We start from the raw sequence: 17,748 nt of genomic DNA on the forward strand, positions 1-17,748 counted from the left end.
GATCGCTTCCCTAGAGGCGCGTCGCCCGCGTGGCCCGGACCCCCCACGCCCGCCCGCCGCCCCGTGGGTGCGCACGCGTGTCCGCGCAGGCTTCCCGCCTGGCGAGTGCAAGGCTCCTCTCCGCCGTGCTGCTTTCCAGCCTCTCAGATCACGAACACCGAAAGAAGCCACGGCGGCGACGGGAGGGGCGTCGCGCGTGCTTCCCTCGGCGACAAAGCGGGAGCCGGGCGCGCCGGCCGAGGGCGCCCGGCGCAGAGTCCCGCAGAGGCGGACGCCGCGGCACGCGCCTCGAAAAGCCTCAAACTCTTATCCTCGGCTCTCCCGCACCACCTCCGCCCCGCAGCCAAGACCCGCGCCGTGGCGGGCCCGACGGCCAACGAAAGCCCACCAGCCCTCCGCACCGTGGGCGACGGGCCAAGACCCGGCCCTAAACGGCCAGACCCAGCCCCTAGTCGGCTGCCGCCCCCGCCCCCGCCCCACGCAGGCGCGCTCCGGGGCCCTCCCCTCCCCCACCGCGCGCACGCGGAGCCCGACGGGGGCGGAGCGACCCTCGGAAGGGGCGTGGCGACCGGGCTCGACGCGCGCACGCGCTCTGGAGCCCCACGGCTACGTGTCGGGCCACGTGATGCCCACCCCGAAAGTCCCCCGTGAAGCAACAGGACGTTAAAAAAAAATTTCTCTTCTGCGGGGTGGATAAGAGGTTCTGAAAAAACTATAGTAACGGGAGGCGAGGCGGAGGCAGCGCTGGCGCGTCCCGCTGGAATTCCTCTCGCCTGCCGCGCCAGCCCCGACCGCGCCCGCAGCCCCACCCGCCCCGTGCCGTGGAAAGCCCCGCGCCCCCCCCCGCGGCCGTCGGCCCCGCAGCCCACACCCACCCGCCCCGGGCGCCCCGCACGGCGGCGACCCAGTCCCTGCGCCCAGGCCCGCCGAGCGCCGCAGTCCGTCACGCTCCCGTTGCCCCCGTCGCCCGCCCCGCCGGGGAGGCAGGGAGGAGGGGGCGCGGCGCCGGCGGCTGCCCAGGTCGGGGGGCGGCGGGCAGCGGGAGCGCGCCGGCCGGGACCCGCTAACGGCCGCCGGCCCCGCCCGCCGCCCGCCCCCGGCCCTCCCCGCGCCGCTGCCCCTCCCCCCGCCGCCGCCGCTGCTGCCGCCGCCGCTGGCAGCGCCGCCTGAACTGAGGCGAACTCCGCCGCCAAGTGAGTGAGGAGGAGGAGGAGGAGGAGGAGGAGAAGGAGGAGGAGGAAGAGGAGGAGCGCAGTCGGAGCGCGGCGGCAGCGGCAGAGGCGCCGCGGCGGGGACCAGCCCAGAGAGACCCCCCGAGCCCGCGGCACAGGCGGCGGCGGCGCTGAGCGGGCTCGACCAGCCGAGCGAGCGGCGGCCCCGGCTCCTCCTCGTCCGGCGCCAGCAGCCCGCGCCCCGCGCCCGCACTCGGCCAGCCGAGACCCGCCTCCCGCCAGCCCGCCGGCCTCGTGAGGGACGCGCCGAGCCGGGCGGCCGAGAGCGGCGGCGGCTGGGAGCGCGTCGGGCCCGGGCGGAAAGTGCCTGCGGGGGGCGGGCGAGCGCGCGGTGCCGGCCGCCCCGGGGCTCGGCGCGGGAGCCAGAGCGGGAGCCGGCGCGGATTGGGACGCCGGGTCCCGAGCGGCCCGCGGCCGGGGCTCGCCCCCGCCCCTCCCTCCTCTCCGGCGGCGGCGGCGGCGGCGGCGGCGGGCGGAGTGAGCTGCGGAGCCTGGAATATGGTCGGGGAAATGGAAACGAAGGAGAAGCCGAAGCCCACCCCAGATTACCTGATGCAGCTGATGAACGACAAGAAGCTCATGAGCAGCCTGCCCAACTTCTGCGGGATCTTCAACCACCTCGAGCGGCTGCTGGACGAAGGTGAGCGTCTCCAGGGCCCCGGCCCCGGCCCGACCCCCGCCGGGGCGGCCCCTTTCCCCGCTTGGGATGGTGGGGAGGGCGGGAAGGTCACGGCCGGGCGGGACCGAGCGCCGGGGGGACTGGGAGGCCCGGAGGGCGCACAAAGGAGGTGCCGGGCCGGGCTTGCGGCGGGCGGGCGGGCCGGGGTGGACCCGCCGGTGCCGGACGCCCCCTGCCCGGCCGGGACCCCGCGCCGCTGGCGTCCAAGTTTGCGCGCTGCGGAGGGCTGCGGGGTGAGCCCTGCGGCCCCTCTAGCTTTGGCGGTCACATTTCCGAGAGGTCGGCGGGGGCTGCGCGGACTCGGTGGTCCTCGCCGAGCCCTCCCGAGAGCAGGCCCACGCCGCGCCGCCGGCCTGGAGGACGCGTGTCCCCGGCGCGGGCCCCGCTCCTCCGCTCGGCCTCCCGAGCCTGCTTTGCGCGGACCCCCACCGCCCCGCGTTCGGGATCTCTCCCCTCCCGTGAGGACTAAAGCGGGGTTTCGTGGTTGGGGAGTTGGTGCAGCTGTTAAACACTAAGTGGAAGTCAGTGTGGGGCTCGTTAGTTTAAAGAAATTCCGTAGGAGACCGAAATTATGCTGGCGTAGCCGACAAGGAGGACTAAGTGACGGCGAAAAGCACTTTTTTCCCTTTTGTTTGGGGAAGCGAGAACTGTTAGGGAGTTGAACTTCACTTTTCGGGGGTGGGGGTGGGGGGTGGAGTGCGAAATAACGCGATGACAGATCGGAGCGCAGCCTGAGTTAGAAGAACTTGGGCGGAGGGTTTGCTGCCGGGGACGCAGCCGCCTGAGTTTGTAGGACAGGGTTTCGAGACGTTTGGAAAGGGCGAAATAAAATTGAGCCAAAGTTTCCAAAAAGCTGTATGGAGCGCTGCGGGGAGTGAAGAATGACAAGAAGATTAATGTTGACCAACTCTGGAATTTCCTTAAGAAGTTCTCATAGCAGTACCTGAAGTATTAATTTCTAGTAGCTGTGGGTTTCTGTGGACGCCTAGAGAAAAGAAAGACCACAAAAAAAGTCTGTTTCGAAAATCGACTAGCCAGGAGTTGTTTTTTTTTTTTTTTTTTTTTTCTGCTTAGAGGCACCACCGGAGGACTGTGTAAAGGAAACTGAAAACTACAGGTTGAAGAGATGAACGATGGAGTTTAGATTTTTCGCAAGAATTTCGAGATTTTAAAAATAGAGTCGGGGAACAGGAGTTTGAAGCTTGGGGAGTTGGAATGTCACTAGAGAACAAAAGGCCGGAAATGTTTCCATGATAAAAAATGGTTAAAGAAAAATCTCAGGAGTTCTGTTGTCTTCAAAGTCATAGAAACAACCTAAAAGTAGAAAATGGTTAGGTGTTACGGCTTTCTCGTCGTTTTGCTTCCGTATGTTAAACATACAGCACTCACCAACATTGAAATGGGCATTTTCCACTGTTGGAACAGCAAATCTGTTAATTTCAAGTTGCTTCAGAGAAAACCTGAGCTGTCCCTTTAAGGGGTTCTGCTTTTCCTATTTGTGTTGGCATTTGAAAGATTGTGGAGGCAGAAAACTTTCTGGAATGTCAAAAAAAAAAAAAAAAAAAATGCTGGAACTCTTAAATTGAGTATTTCCAAATGTGAGCGCTAAGGGGCGCCAGTTATTTTTTAACCATGGAAATGGTTGGAACAAAATGTGTAACATACTCAATCTGACTGACCTGTATTAAATTTAGTTGAAACTTAAGTTGTAGATTATTTGATTTGTCATAATGTGTTTATATAGTGTTTTCGAACATTGAAAATACTTTCCTTAAAATTATTGGCACAACTTTATGACGTTTCAAAATAACACTCTTACTGTCTTCTCCTTGGCATATTTTGGTTAAGTTAAAGTTTTAGTAGTATTAGTAACAATTTCTGGTGAAAGTTTTTTTTCTTGAGTGCAGTTGTTTAGAAGGAATCCTTTATCGATGATAAAATGAAAATAGGCCTTGGCAATATTTAGGGTTAATTAAAATTAAATTGCATTCCTGAAATGTCGAATTCAAAGACTGTAGGAGATTCCAAAAAAAAGTTTGAAAATACTTTCACCTTATGTATACTATTTAAAAAGCTGCATACTTTTGCGTTCTTTAGTTTTAAAAGGCTTCTTGTGCTTTTATGTTGATCTAAAATCTCTAAATTTAGAGCTGATTCCTTGTTATGAAGTTTCCAACCTTAGGCTTTAATAATTTTTAATCTTTCAAATCCAGAAATTTCAATTATGTCATTGTCTCTGACAAAGGCTTATTTCTCTCTGGTTGGAAATAGTACTCGTTTGCGTTTTAAATATAAGAGACCACTATGATATCTCCTAGATAATGTTTGTTTCCCCTTCCCCTTTTAATGTGGTTTACTCCATCTCTCGTCTTACTATCTTTAGTTTTAGCCTTGTCAATTCCCCAGTGTAAAGATTGCTTCTGTGTGGCATATAGTATGTTTAAAATGGGCAATATAATGACGAGGAAGTTTGATTGTTTTTTATCAGACCAGTACAAACATGCAGGAAAAAGGGCTATTCCTTAGTGTGGAATAAGCTGCTTCCTGTAATTGTTAGCCTTGTTATAAACTTAATTTGACTTAAGAAAAATATTGGTTTCTGAAGTCCTCACATTTTTTTTTCTGGATGATTTAATTGTGAAATTTGGCATCTTGTGCTTTACCCCTTTGTGGTTTGTCATTGTCCAAAACAAATTGATCATGACTTTTGTTTCTGGTTAGGCATTACTTTTTTTTTTTTTTTTTTTGCCTATAATGCTTGGCTGAAAAATTACTTTTAAATTTAGATAAAATTTAGTAAAAATTTTACTTTAGTGATTGGTTTGATGAAGTTAACATCGTACTTAGAGTAGATGTATTTTCTGATAATTAGGAATTTTAAATGAGATTTTAAATTTTTTATTTTAAAATATTTTTCAAAGAATAAGCTTTTAAAAAATATGCTTGTCAGCCTAAGAATTTCCATTTGGCTAGTTACAAATTTGAGGATTAAGTGTGCTGGTTTTCCCAGTTGATGAAGACTTGGATGTTTTAGAATGAGTATTTTAATTCCTTGCCAAGTTAACCTTTAGTCTGTATCTTGACTGTGGACAGTCCTTTTGTTTTACTGCTTGTTTTTGTTTTGTTTTGTTTTTTGCTGTTGCCGGTGGTGGGGGTGTGTGTGCCAGCTCTTCCACTGAAGTATCTTCAACACGGTTGTTTTTTAAAGTTGTGAATACATTTTAGGTTGGGCCCGTCATAAAATATAAAGGACATAAACTTGAGTTTGAAACCTTTTATTGAAGATAGAGATGATTATAGGATTACACGTAAAACCTAGGTCTTAAACTGCTCTACCTTTAGAGAGACGTTTTCAACTGAACCCTTAGAGCAGTTAATATATGGTTTTTAAAAAAACAGACTTTTATTGTCATGAGAATGAAACAACAGTAGTTGAATGCAAATTGTTTTAATAAAGTTTTGTAATTTAGAATCGAGAAGGTGAAGAGTACAGTCTATTAGACTTAACAATCCTGTATTAGGGGAAAATGGAGAACTAGAACTAGTATTTTAAAAGCTGATTTTGAGTTTTCAATTTTTTAGGTGGAGGAGGGGTTAAAGCTGCTGATAGGGAAATAAAAAATGTGTAATGAGGAAGAACAGTCAATCTTTTTATCGTGGATATCAGAAAAATTAGTGTGTGGCTCAGAAAAAGAGAGCAGATGGATTAGAATGCCGTATTACTGATTTGAAAATATATTTTCATTTTCTGATGGTCTTTTTGTGTTTACAATAAACTTTCTGTCTGACCTCAGTTTAGTTTGTACCCTGCCTGCTCCCTCTCCTTTAAATATATGAGTAAAAATATTTCGTTAAAACTTGCTTAAATAGTTGCTATTTTTTCATGTTAATGTTTATTTTCACTTCTTTTGCCTCTGTTATTGGATGTATCATAAGGTTTTCTTACCATAATTTTTTTTTTTCCTGCGAATTCATTTACAAAAGCCTTGACTTAAGAATTATATGGTCGTTGGTATTGAGAGGACTCTTGCTATACAGATTTCTTACAAAAAGGTTTTCTTTTTGTCTGAAGAAGCAATTACTGTTGTCAGTAATCATCATCTGTAACAAACAGATTTTAAGGTGAAATAATCTGTTCTTTAGGAACTAAGATATTGCTTTTGTACACAGTCCTTGAATTAGTTGTAGCAAGAAGGAAGCTACTATTTATAATCACTTCTTTCCATTATCTTTTCTCACCCAGGAGGTGTCAGCAGCTATATATTGGCAGTCACGGAAAAGATCAGTTGTATCATTATGGGGCATTTATTAAACATTCATTCTGTACTTTTAAAGCTAAATTCCCCTGTTAGGTGGAAGGTGATTCCTTTGGAAACTGTATCCAGTTTACATGTTGTGTAGTAAAAGTTGTATCCGACTGTAACACAGTTGAGTTGATAGAAATAGGTCTCTTTGCTAGTCACATTTACTAGTGTATTTTGGGATGAACACTTTTTCTTAAATGACTGAGAATGTCAAGTTAAATCAAGTTAATTTGACTTCTTAAATGCTTTATGCACATTATATTTCTGTTAATGCTTCACTAGTCACTGTCGCTGTCCTGGAGCTGATTGAAATTGGTCAGTTTCCCATAAGAGCAAATGGTTTTTGGTTTCCTTTTTCAGGGAAATAGATTTCTGTGATGAAAGAAGTGAAGTATAATAAAACCCTCATGCTTTGACCTGGCCTTCACTGAAGCATGATTCAGATTTTTTTTTTGAGGCCAATATACTTAGACATGTAAGGGCTTTTCTTTTTTTTTTTTTGGGTGGTTTTTTCCTTTCCTTTTTTTTTTATGGTTTGGTTTGGTTTTTATATCAAGGGAATTACACCAGTGTGATCATAGGAGCAACTTTTTATAAACTGGAACTACAGTTTAATTTACTTGAGAAATTCAGTGTAGCTAATACATTTGTTTGATTTATTTGTTTGATGTTGCAGTTGTAAGCAAAACTTGCCCTTCTCTGTTGGAGATGGAAAATGCTGTGACATTGTTGGTTTTTGTTTGTTGATAACTTAAAAGGCAGCCCACTGAGCAACTTTCTGCTATTGGTGTGTCAGCTGTTATGAACATATCCAAGGTTCTATTTTAAGGCCAAGGGATGGGGAGTGGTGAGTGGGCCTATGTTAGGAGGTCACACAGATATATACCAGCTTTTTATTTACATGATCAACGGGACTTCATTTTTTTCTCCAGTCCCTCCTGTGTTTGACATTAAGACAGCTTAATGTGAATTTTAAGTGCAATAATGTGTTGTTTACCCTTAATGATAACTTTTAGGGAATATTTATACCCCTTTAAAAAAGTTTTGGGCCCAAAATAGCTAGATTATTTCGTGTTTTACAGTTATATTTTTTACTTAACAGAAAATCACAACTAACAATAAACTTTTATGGTGAATATAGTTTGTTATCTTAGTGGGACTGTTAAGAAATTTGTTTATAACCCCAGTCTGTGTTAGGTACTACCTTCTATGGAGTGATCATTATAGTTAGCATTGGAGTATTATTACCTGTCTGCCCTCTTAAAATTACTTTCTTGAAGGTGCCTACCTTAGAGCCTGGCATACACTTCTCAGATGTTTGTTGAATTAAACATGTTGACATCTTACCTCCTTTTTTGATTTCTAGTTTCTCAAAGATTAGGGTATGTGCACATGGTTTTAAAAAATGAAAATCTGAAGGTGACATTAGAAATATTGTCTAATAATTTTAAGAAATGAAGCAGTTGTGTGATTGTTGATAGTTTTGTGCTCTTAGAGGGAAAAGGCACTTGTATGTTTTCTTAAAAATAACTTAAAAACATGTCATGTTATTTGTAGTACTTGCTGCCAAAGTGCTTAATTTTACTTTACTGTCATTGTTGGGAAGGAGATTTAGGAAGATAAAATTGCTTTACTTAAATAGTATAGTTTCTTGTCAGTCCTTATACAAAAGGGTATCAATTCATAAGCAGAGAAAAACTACCAGTGCTCATCTCAGCTCTTGGAAAATTTTGGCATTTATGGAATTACATAGGTAAACTTTCCCCACCCCGTTAGTTACCCTTTTAAAAGTCCCCACATACATAGTTCTTGTACTCCATGCAGGGCACAATAGATAGGAATGATTTCTTGTCCCTAAGTGCTGCTTTGGTGTGTTCAGGATAACGACTGTATTTGAGTGATTTTAGTTTAAAAGCTGAGTATAATCATATGTGGCTGATTGTCATTTAACACAAATAGCTATGTTTTTAAACACAGGTGTGTCTTTAATTTTAAACAGTGCCATTACTTAGAAAACTGATAAATTGAAGCTTTCACTTAGCTGAAACTTAGCTCTGTTATTTCTTTTTTCTTTTTTTTTTCAGTTGGAGTCTCGCTCTGTCACCCAGGCTGGAATGCAATGGCGTGCTCTCGGCTCACTGTAGCCTCTGCCTCCTGGGTTCAAACAGTTCTCCTCCCTCAGCCTCCCGAGTAGCTGGGATTACAGGCGCCAGCCACCACGCCCGGCTAATTTTTGTATTTTTAGTAGAGACAGGGTTTCACCATGTTGGCCAGGCTGATCTTGAACTCTTGACCCCATGATCTGACCGCCTCGGCCTCCCAAAGTGCTGGGATTACAGGCGTGAGCCACCAAGCTCTAAACTGTTTATTACTGTGCTTTAGCAGTAACAGTGTTTGAAAATCTGTGATGAATTTTTAAAAAATATATTGCGGAAGTGATTTATCTAAAATTCTTACAATTAGCAAGAAAAGGACTGCACTTAATGTTTTCGTCTTCAGTTTCTTGATGCGGAAACTCTACTTTGAAAATCCAGCAATCCTATCACGTCTAACAAAATAAATTATGTTCATAAAGTTGCTTCATGTATTAGTCTAATATTTTTATAGAATTAAATTTTGAGGCTGGGGAAATGAATCGATTGTAAGATTTATATCACATTATTTATTATAAGCAGAATGTGTCATATTCTGCTTAGCAGATAAGCAGATATTGAAGTATCAGAAAGAACATAATTAGTCAGATGTGGTGGTGTGTGCCTGTAGTCCCAGCTACTTGGGAGGCTAAGGAGCGAGGATTGCTTGAGCCCAGGAGGTCAAGGCTGCAGTGTTATGATCATGCCACTGCGCCCCACCTTGGGCAACAGTGAGACCCTGTCTTAAAAAATAAAATAAAAGAAAACATCAAAATGCAGTTACATCCATAAAGTGGCTCCACATAATGGTCACAATGTAAGTAAAGGGCATGTGTGTGCAGGCATTTATATTTGTAAGTGAAGACATGCAGTGAATGTGAGCTGGGCTTTGTGAGTACTGGGGCTGGTTAAGTTCCAGCTGAGAAAGGTTGGCCCCGGGATTGAATAAGTAGCAGGCCTTAAGTAAGCACCTCACTTTTTCTTTAGTGCAGGAGAGGTCATTGTAGAGACTGGGCCTGATCTCCTGGTCAGTAGCAAATCATTGGGGAGCCCTTGGTTTTTAAGCTGATTTTATAGTTTGAAATATATAGGAAAAAACAAACAAAAAATAATACATTTTAAGAGTAGAATTAGGGAAATGCATAGTAAAAAAACAAACATGCAATTTTAAAATTTGAAACTGAGCCTGGTGAGGTGGCTCACGCCTGTAATCCCAGCACTTTGGGAGGCCGAGGCAGGTGGATCACGAGGTCAAGATTTCGAGACTAGCCTGGCCAATATGGTGAAACCCTGTCTCTGCTAAAAATTAGCCGGGCATGGTAGAGTGTGCCTATAGTGCCAGCTACTTGGGAGGCTGAAGCAGAAGAATCGCTTGAACCTGGTAGGCGGCGGTTGCAGGGAGAGGAGATTGCGCCACTGCACTCCAGCCTGGGTGACAGAGCGAGATTCCATCTCAAAAACAAATAAAATTTGGAACCTTTTTTGTAAACTCTTCAATGTCATAGTTTTACAGGGTCTCAAACTTACCTTGCAGATTATATCAGAGAATTGTGTTTTAGAGCTGCAGGGGACCTGAGAGTTGGGAGTATATCTTCATTTCATAGGTGCAAAGACTAAGACCTGGAGTGGTTGTGACTTGCCTTTGTCTCAAGACAAGTGGGCAGCAGAGCTAGAGCAAGACACTCACTTCTGCCCTCTGTTCCATTTTGTGGCGTGCCTCTCCACAAGGGGAACTGGAGGGAAAAACCTGGAATATTTCCATATGCTAAAAAGCTGCTGCTGTTGCCTCAAGTTGTGAAGGTAAAGAAGAAAAAGCAAATGATTTTTTGCTAATTCTGTGATATGCTGGTTTTGAACAAATGATGGTCAGATTCTTAGAACTAGAATTTATTTTTAATGATAACTTTGTAATTAAGAGGCTAAAAGTGAGAAAGCCATTTTTAGAGGATTTCAGCTCATTCACTTCTTTGTAAGCAAAGGCTAGAGCCTCAGTTTTTTGAATAATGTAAAAATTGTTGTTGCTATTATTTTTACTACTCAAGAGGAAACATTTTTGGCTGGGTGATTTAATAGAGAAGTATACTATTGCTAAGTGATTCAAGTCAGGAATGTATACTTGTATCAGTTTTAGATCAGCCTGGGGTAAACAGCCCAATGATGTATCAGGTAGATAACTGAAGAGTGACACCCAGGAGGTGGATGATTATGAATTGAATGGAAACGGTGCTGCACCAGATAGCCACCAGGTAGATACCATATCGTATTCCTGATGCCAGCATCTGGGGGATGATTGCTCATTTCAAATAATTCAAACAAATTAAATGTAAGCCACAGTTCTTTGCTATGTTACAGTAATTATATCCCTTTAATACAGTTGTTACATGGCAGGTGAATACTTTTTTTAAGAAAAAAAAATTTCAGACTGGGATCAAAAAAATTACCCTGAAACCGCATCTAATTGTCTATTGTCGCTGATTCCACCGTGGTTGCAGTGATGCCATTATCATGAGAGTATTCAAGTTTTAACTCTGTATGTGTGCGCGTGCACATGCGTGAGCCAGCATAAAGATGAAATGAATTTATGTTTTTGTGCATATGCTAATGAGACCCTGTGGTGAAGTGGTAAGCATTCTTGTACTATAGACCTGGGATCTAATCATGACTCTGCAATTAACTGGTTTGGTGATCTTGGGTGAGATAACTAATGTCTCTGAACCTCAAGCTTCTTCATCTGTGAATGAAATTATCAACTGCCCTGCCAACCTCAAATCCAAATACTCTGAAGTTGATGGGTATTCAGAAGAGCCTCTCATACTATAAAGTAGCAGCATCACTGCTTGGTTTTTAATTTTTTTTTTTTTTTTAAATTTTGTGTGAGTCTTTCTCTGTTGCCAAAGCACTGGATCTTGGCTCACTGCAACCTCTGTCTCCCAGGTTCAAGTGATTCTCCTGCCTCAGCCTCCCGAGTAGCTGGGATTACAGGCGTGCACCTCCACACCCGGCTAATTGCTGTATTTTAGTAGAGACAGGGTTTCACCATGTTAGCCAGGCTGGTCTCCAACTCCTGACCTCAGGTAATATGCCTGCCTCGGCCTCCCAAAGTTCTGGGATTACAGGTGTTAGCCACTGCCCCCGGCCTGCGTCATCTACTTTCTATCAACATTTTAAAATCGCTTATGATAGGATAAACAATTAGATAAGCAAAACAGCTTTTAGAGAATGAGAAAAGAAAAAGAAAGATGATGTATCCATGTAGGTTCAGCTAGTTTTTATGTGCATGAGAATCACTACTAACATTCTGGTAGTTTAGAGGATGTCACTTTGAGCTGAACTATCTAGTTATGTTTATTTGAGAAGTGGAACCTGAGTTGATATTAACAGCTGGTATGATTTAATGAGGTGAATGGGAAGGTGGAGGATGTTCCAGGAGAAGGGAAGGTGCAGCATTGCCAGCACTATGGTGATGGGCAAGGCTTAGGAAATAGGTACGGATTTAGTTAGTTGGAATAGCAAATGCATAGATAGAAGTAGTGGGAATAGATAGAGACTACAGAAAGCAGACCAGGTTAGGGCTAGATTGTGGTGGGCCTTGAAGGCCAGAATACATAGTCTGAATTTTATTCTGAAGGTTGTAGGGAATCTTTAAGGCTTGGATTATTTGGGGGTGTCAGAATGAACTCTTTGTGCATAAACTGAGAATGTATACAATATATATGGGTTTAAAGTAGACATTGGATGAAGTGTGAAGAGTCAAACTATTATGTACGTGGCTAACCCTTTAGGAAAATTTTTTGAGTAGTGATATTTTCTTAAAATAGTATTAATAAAAATATTAGTTTTCTGTATTTTAAACTCCTTAAAGATTTTTTAAAGTTTGTTTTAACTAGAAACAAGTCTTTGTTTTCCTTACCTACAGGTTAGTGTATTCATCCTGAAGGATTGAGAACATGTGGGGCTCATTTGTTTAGCTGTCAGAGCCCAATTTTTAGTTAGAGAATTGAGCTTTCATTTCTATATGAGCTAAAGACAATTGAAGAGACTCTTGGAGAAAATCTTAGGAATTCTTGAATTAATTTGCCTTGAAGAAAATTTTGTCCCAATTTTAGAGATCCTTTAAATATGTTTTACCAAGTTTGATGTGGGCTTTTAAAATTTAATTGTATTAATTTTTGTGTTTATTTTAGGTAAATGAGAGATATCTTGACATTCTATCCCTAGAGAGATACATATTTGTGTATCTTTAAAAGTTAACACTTCCTTACATAGTGACATTACACTGAGCAAGATGGATTAATCCTACAGATAACATAATAACCAGTCCATATTCAGATTTCTGTAGTGGATCCCCTGATATTCTTTATAGCTGGATTGTTCAAACCAGAATCTTACTCAACACTGCTCATTAAATCTGGTTGTTACGCCTTTTTAAATCTAGAACCATCTCTTTTTTTTTTTTTTTCAAATGACATTGATTTAACTTGTTCAGGGCTTGTTCCTTTATGCCCTGTGTATCTATTAACATTGGAAGCTGGTTCAAGAATATCATCTTCCACTAGAGTACTTCATAGGTGCTGCTGTGTACTTTGTTATATCACATCAGGAGGCACAGTAACTGGCTCTGCCATCAGATAAGGAAAGATTGATACCTGGATTAGAGTGCTGATAGATGGATCCTTGTACTTTAAAGGTAGTTTTTTTTGTTTTGTTTTGTTTTGTTTCCCCACTTGGAACCAGAAGGTGCCCCATCGACCAAAGGTGCCCCATCAACATTCACACCTGGTTTTGACCAGTTTTTTGCCTGAATCAGTTTCATCAGAGCTTGCACCATGATGATACTTTAATTCTGCCGTTCTTTCTGCAATTACTTGGCATCCTTTGAAAGGTACAGCTTTCTGACCCCAACACGGAAATACATTGAGATTTTGAAGTGAGTTTCTAATGGGGCAAGCCAGATATATGCTGCTGCTTATTATTACTTGGTTCTCAAAGTAAAGTGTTGGTTTGCTAGCTGCTTCAAATGGAGACCAATGAATTTTTTCTCTCTTTTCTAATCATCTTTGTAGACTCATGGATTTCATAGATTCAATGTACTTAAGTCAACTATAATTAATTTTGATGTTAAATTTATTGCAACTTTAGCCATTGATAATTAAACTGGCTCCTGTGTCTGTTGAACTGCTGCTTGCTTTCTGGGGCACAAGGCTTCCCTTGTGCCTTGTCTGCCTTGCCTGTTCTGGAGCTAGACTTGGCCATTTCTCCAATAGGAATGGTATGAAATACTTGAATTTAGGTGTTAAACATGTTCATTACTCTCAGGATGTGATTACTTCTGAGCCATTTTCTATGGACAGTATTGACTTTAAAATTCATTCATTCATTTTTATATTTTCAATTCAATTTTTTAACGTTACTGTTAATTTTATACTCGTACCTTTTTTTTTTTTTTTTTGCTGGCCACAGCTAAACTAATGTTGTTCTTGATGGTGACATACTTATTTGCTTTATTCTACAATATTAAGGAAAATACTTTCAAAATAACAAAATTAATAATATTACTAATAGCAAAAACTATCTTTAAAATTTTTAAATTTGTTTTAGACATGTTACCAATAATAGATATAGCCAGTGACCCATTTTTCTGGTTGATGACAATTATTTTCCTTTTTTGGTGGGGGGGGTCCTCATTCTGTGTATACTAAGTTTTAATTTCTACTGAATCTTGTTTTTGACTTTTTGATGCTGTCATTTATTAGCTGTGTTCTTTTGTTGTACTTACTGCTTCTATTAGCTTTTACCTTATGCTCAGCAGACATGGAAAATACACATATATTTTAATGTCAGGTGCGTGCGTGTGTGTGCGTGCATGTGTGTGCGTGCGTGTGTGTGTGTGATGGCAATATGATCCAGAAAGATAACTTACAAGGAGATGGTTGTTTATACTAGTGCTTTGTATCTTAAGCACGAAGGGTAGGGAAAAAAGAATATGACAGGCAAAATGTTTCAATTTAGTGAATTCTTCTGAATAATATTAGTCAAAGAATATATATAGATCTTTAAAGCTTTTAAAGTCGTATGAAGTAGGGGAAACCTCATAGGTAGAAAGTAAGTCTTAAAATTGTATTTCTTAGTAGTTGCAAAATCTCTACTGCAAACTTGTTGTCATTAAGAACTTTTAGTAGTAAGGAACTTATGTTCCAGCAGATGGGGATATTAGTACACAAAAGAGAGCACTCAGTGATTAAAATGTGTTGAGAAATAACCCTTTTGCCAGAATAGGAAAATGTTCTCCTTTAAATTGTAAGGGAAGAGTTGCTCAGGAATGTGACAAATAACAGTTACCTAATTGAGTATTTTCATTGGCATGTGAAAAAGTTGTCATAGTTCTTTAAAGAACTTGTCTCTTTAAGAGACTATATGTTGGTATGTTGACCATATTAAATGTAACTAGTTTAGTACATCAGATTGATTGCAGCTATTTTCTGAAATAGTTTCTGCCTTTACAGCTCAGTTGTTTGAAGGGTTTTTGTTTTGGTGGGTGACTGAGTCACATATATTGAGAGGTATCCTGTTTGTACATTTTCTTTGTAATTATAAAGTCTTTAGGCAGTTTATTTCTGTTTATTAAAATAAATCAGAAGAAAATGTGTCATAGTTTACTATATGTTATATGAAGAGAAAGTTCTTTTGGGGATCATAGTTTTATCATAGTAATAAAAAATTATCAGCAGTAAAAAAGATAGTCTTATCTCACTTTTATTATAGTTTATAGCATTACGACATACTTTGTTAGTTTTTTTAGTAGGTAAATACTACATAGATTGCTTTAACATATGCTTTGCAATTGTTGAAATACTGCTCATTTAAGTTCCTTCTTAGATGTGATTCGGAAGTGTACTTTAATGTATTTAAGTTATATTTTCCTAGTTCAGTTATATTGAGCTTTTTTTTTTTTTAAACTGTCAAGGCAATTTAAAATACTCTTGCCTTCAGTGACTTGAAATTGAACTCTGCACAGGAGAGAAGAATATGTCTTGTTTCTATATAGAGAACCAAGGAGGAAGAGATTGACTTTGCCACCTTTGTAACTGATAATAACTTGCATTTTAGTCCCTGCTCCCCAGCCCCACTTTTTTCCTTTTCTGTTATTCCTAAAATGTAGAGAATTGGAGATCGATCCACAGATTTTCAGTTCATCTTTGGCAGTAGCATGGTTTGTAACTTTTTTCAGTCCTGGGAGAGGCAGTGGTGAGGGCACAGAGATAGCGTAGCACATTGTCTTTGAACCTTAATGGGAATTACTTCTTTTCAGGGAAATATAGGGATGGCCAATTTTGTCTATACATTTTAAGATTGTTTCTTATAGTTGTTAGAGATTTTATGAGAAGCTTGAATTTCTTTCAGTAATCCTAAAGAACTGTTATAAAGAACTTATTTATCAGAAGAAATATTCCTTATTGGGAAAAACTAAAATATATCAATTAAAAAGTTAAAAGTACTCATCATGCACTGATAGCTGCTCTTAATGTTTTCTTCTAGCCCCCCCCCCCCACCAGTGTTTATGGATGTAGCAAAATTGGAATTATGGTTTTTAAAAAAAATTATATCATGAGCAAAATTTTTCCTTGCCATTTCATATTCTTTGCAAATATAATGTTTATAGTAATATATTTCATGCTGTCGAGGTATATTATAATTTACTTAACTAATCTGTTGGACTTGCCACTTTGCTTTCAGGAAATGTGTGTAATGATAGCATTAAGTGGCTTTAGAAGTTACTTTTTTAAAAGCCTTAAGTTACAAAATACTGTAACTGGGAATTATGAATACCAAACTCTTATTTTTGCAATGCAGTTAATCTGAAATAAGCATTTTATGTTGCATTGCAGTAGAAACTGGTTGTTAGGATGCAACATGTGATTTTCGAATAATGTCAGAGTTGCATATTTCATGTATTAGTTTTTAGTGACTTAACATACTTAATTGAAACTTTTCATTCTATTCTAGGCTGTTTGGTTGTATGCTATTAATATGTGTGCGATGTTATGAGGGACACACTAAAGCTTCAAATTCATTCCTTCAAGTTACCTCAGTAGTTGGAAAGAATATGAAAATAAGAGTAACAAAGGAAATAGAAACATACCAAGAAGACTAAAGACTGGTGCTAAAGAGGGTGTTTTTGGCTGAGGAGGCTATGGAATGTTTCAGGAGAGGAGGTGTAAAATTTCACCTGGCTCTTAAAGGACAGGTAGGATTGAAATGGAGAACAGGTAAGGGAGTGGCGTTCTAGACACAGGGAACGGTGTTCTTGAGTGTGGGAACATTCTGAGTAGGAAGGTGTAAATAATTCTCTATTAGAGCTTTTTATACCTTTGGTCTTAGCTTTTTCCTATATCTGCCTCCATATTTCTGTTTTTAGTCCAGATTTTCTTATCTCTATCCTGTACAGGCATTACATTATGGAGTGATATATTAATGTGGTAGATTGCTATGATTGCTGCTGTCCTTCTCTTCCCTTCATTTTCAGATGTTCTTTTTTCTTGACTTTGACTCTCTTTAGGTTTTTGGAGAAGAGGGGTATCTTACTGCCTAACTTATTATTTTAACTATTGTTTATCTGTATGCTTAATTTGGCTTTTTATTTTTTTTGTTTTCCCAGTGCATTTGGATTTTACTTAGCTTTTATTATGAAGCCATGTGTTTCAGTCTTTTTCTGTATGTGTAGGTGATTGTATGGGCTTATGAATTGATCAGGAGCATGGAGGAATAGGTACATCTGGATTAGTGAGTGTGTGAATTCTTGAGCTGATGGGCCTAAGCTCTAAAGGATAGATTAGTTGTCAGCATATTCTGGTCTAGATAGTATGGCATAGTTTTTACCAGTATGCTTTCTTTTCCCCATCTTCCCAGTTTGCTTTTTACTCTAATGGCTTGAAAAAGTATAGGTTAGGTTGGAAGTGAGAGAACAAAAATCTGCTAATTTAACTCTGAACAAGGAAGGCTTTAGGCTGATGTTTGAAAAGTGTGTTCCATGGAATACTGGTCTCCTGAGGTAGTCTGAGAAAAGAAGGGTCCTGTAGTCCAGGAAGTTCTGCATACTCCTTTTGTGAATTCAGGGTGTGTTGCCATATTAAGTCTCCAGGATTTGCCGTCAAGAAAGTTAACTTGGTTTAACTGAGCATTTTCTGAAATTACTTGGTTAAGGAAATATGTTTTTTCTTTCTTTTATGCTTGGTACTAGTTCTGAGGATATGTTAAGGGAAATTTTAGGGGATTGTTAAAGATCTGTGGATCCTTGGGTGGAGGCAGGTTTAAACAGTAATTGTTTGGGAATCTTAATTTTGAATGAGAATGCTGGCTCAAGTCAAATCAAAGTACCCCTTGGGAAAAAAAAAAGTTATATT

General features: G+C 41.4%; 1 protein-coding gene across 5 annotated transcripts in view; it reads left to right on the top strand.

The window, feature by feature from the left end:
- Positions 1-1,251: 1,251 nt before the first annotated feature.
- Positions 1,252-17,748, top strand: part of QKI (QKI, KH domain containing RNA binding) — a 159,268-nt gene continuing 142,771 nt past the window's right edge. For 4 of the 5 annotated variants that reach the window (XM_016956759.4, XM_016956760.4, XM_016956762.4 and 1 more), the window contains exon 1: positions 1,252-1,872. In XM_016956759.4, the coding sequence (XP_016812248.1) occupies positions 1,731-1,872 (142 nt within the window). In that variant the 5' untranslated portion in view covers positions 1,252-1,730. The remainder of the gene's footprint in view (positions 1,873-17,748) is intronic. The other variant, XM_054686476.2, reaches the window with a different exon arrangement.

The sequence above is a fragment of the Pan troglodytes genome, chromosome 5 (assembly GCF_028858775.2).
Source record: "Pan troglodytes isolate AG18354 chromosome 5, NHGRI_mPanTro3-v2.0_pri, whole genome shotgun sequence".
Taxonomy (NCBI): domain Eukaryota; kingdom Metazoa; phylum Chordata; class Mammalia; order Primates; family Hominidae; genus Pan; species Pan troglodytes.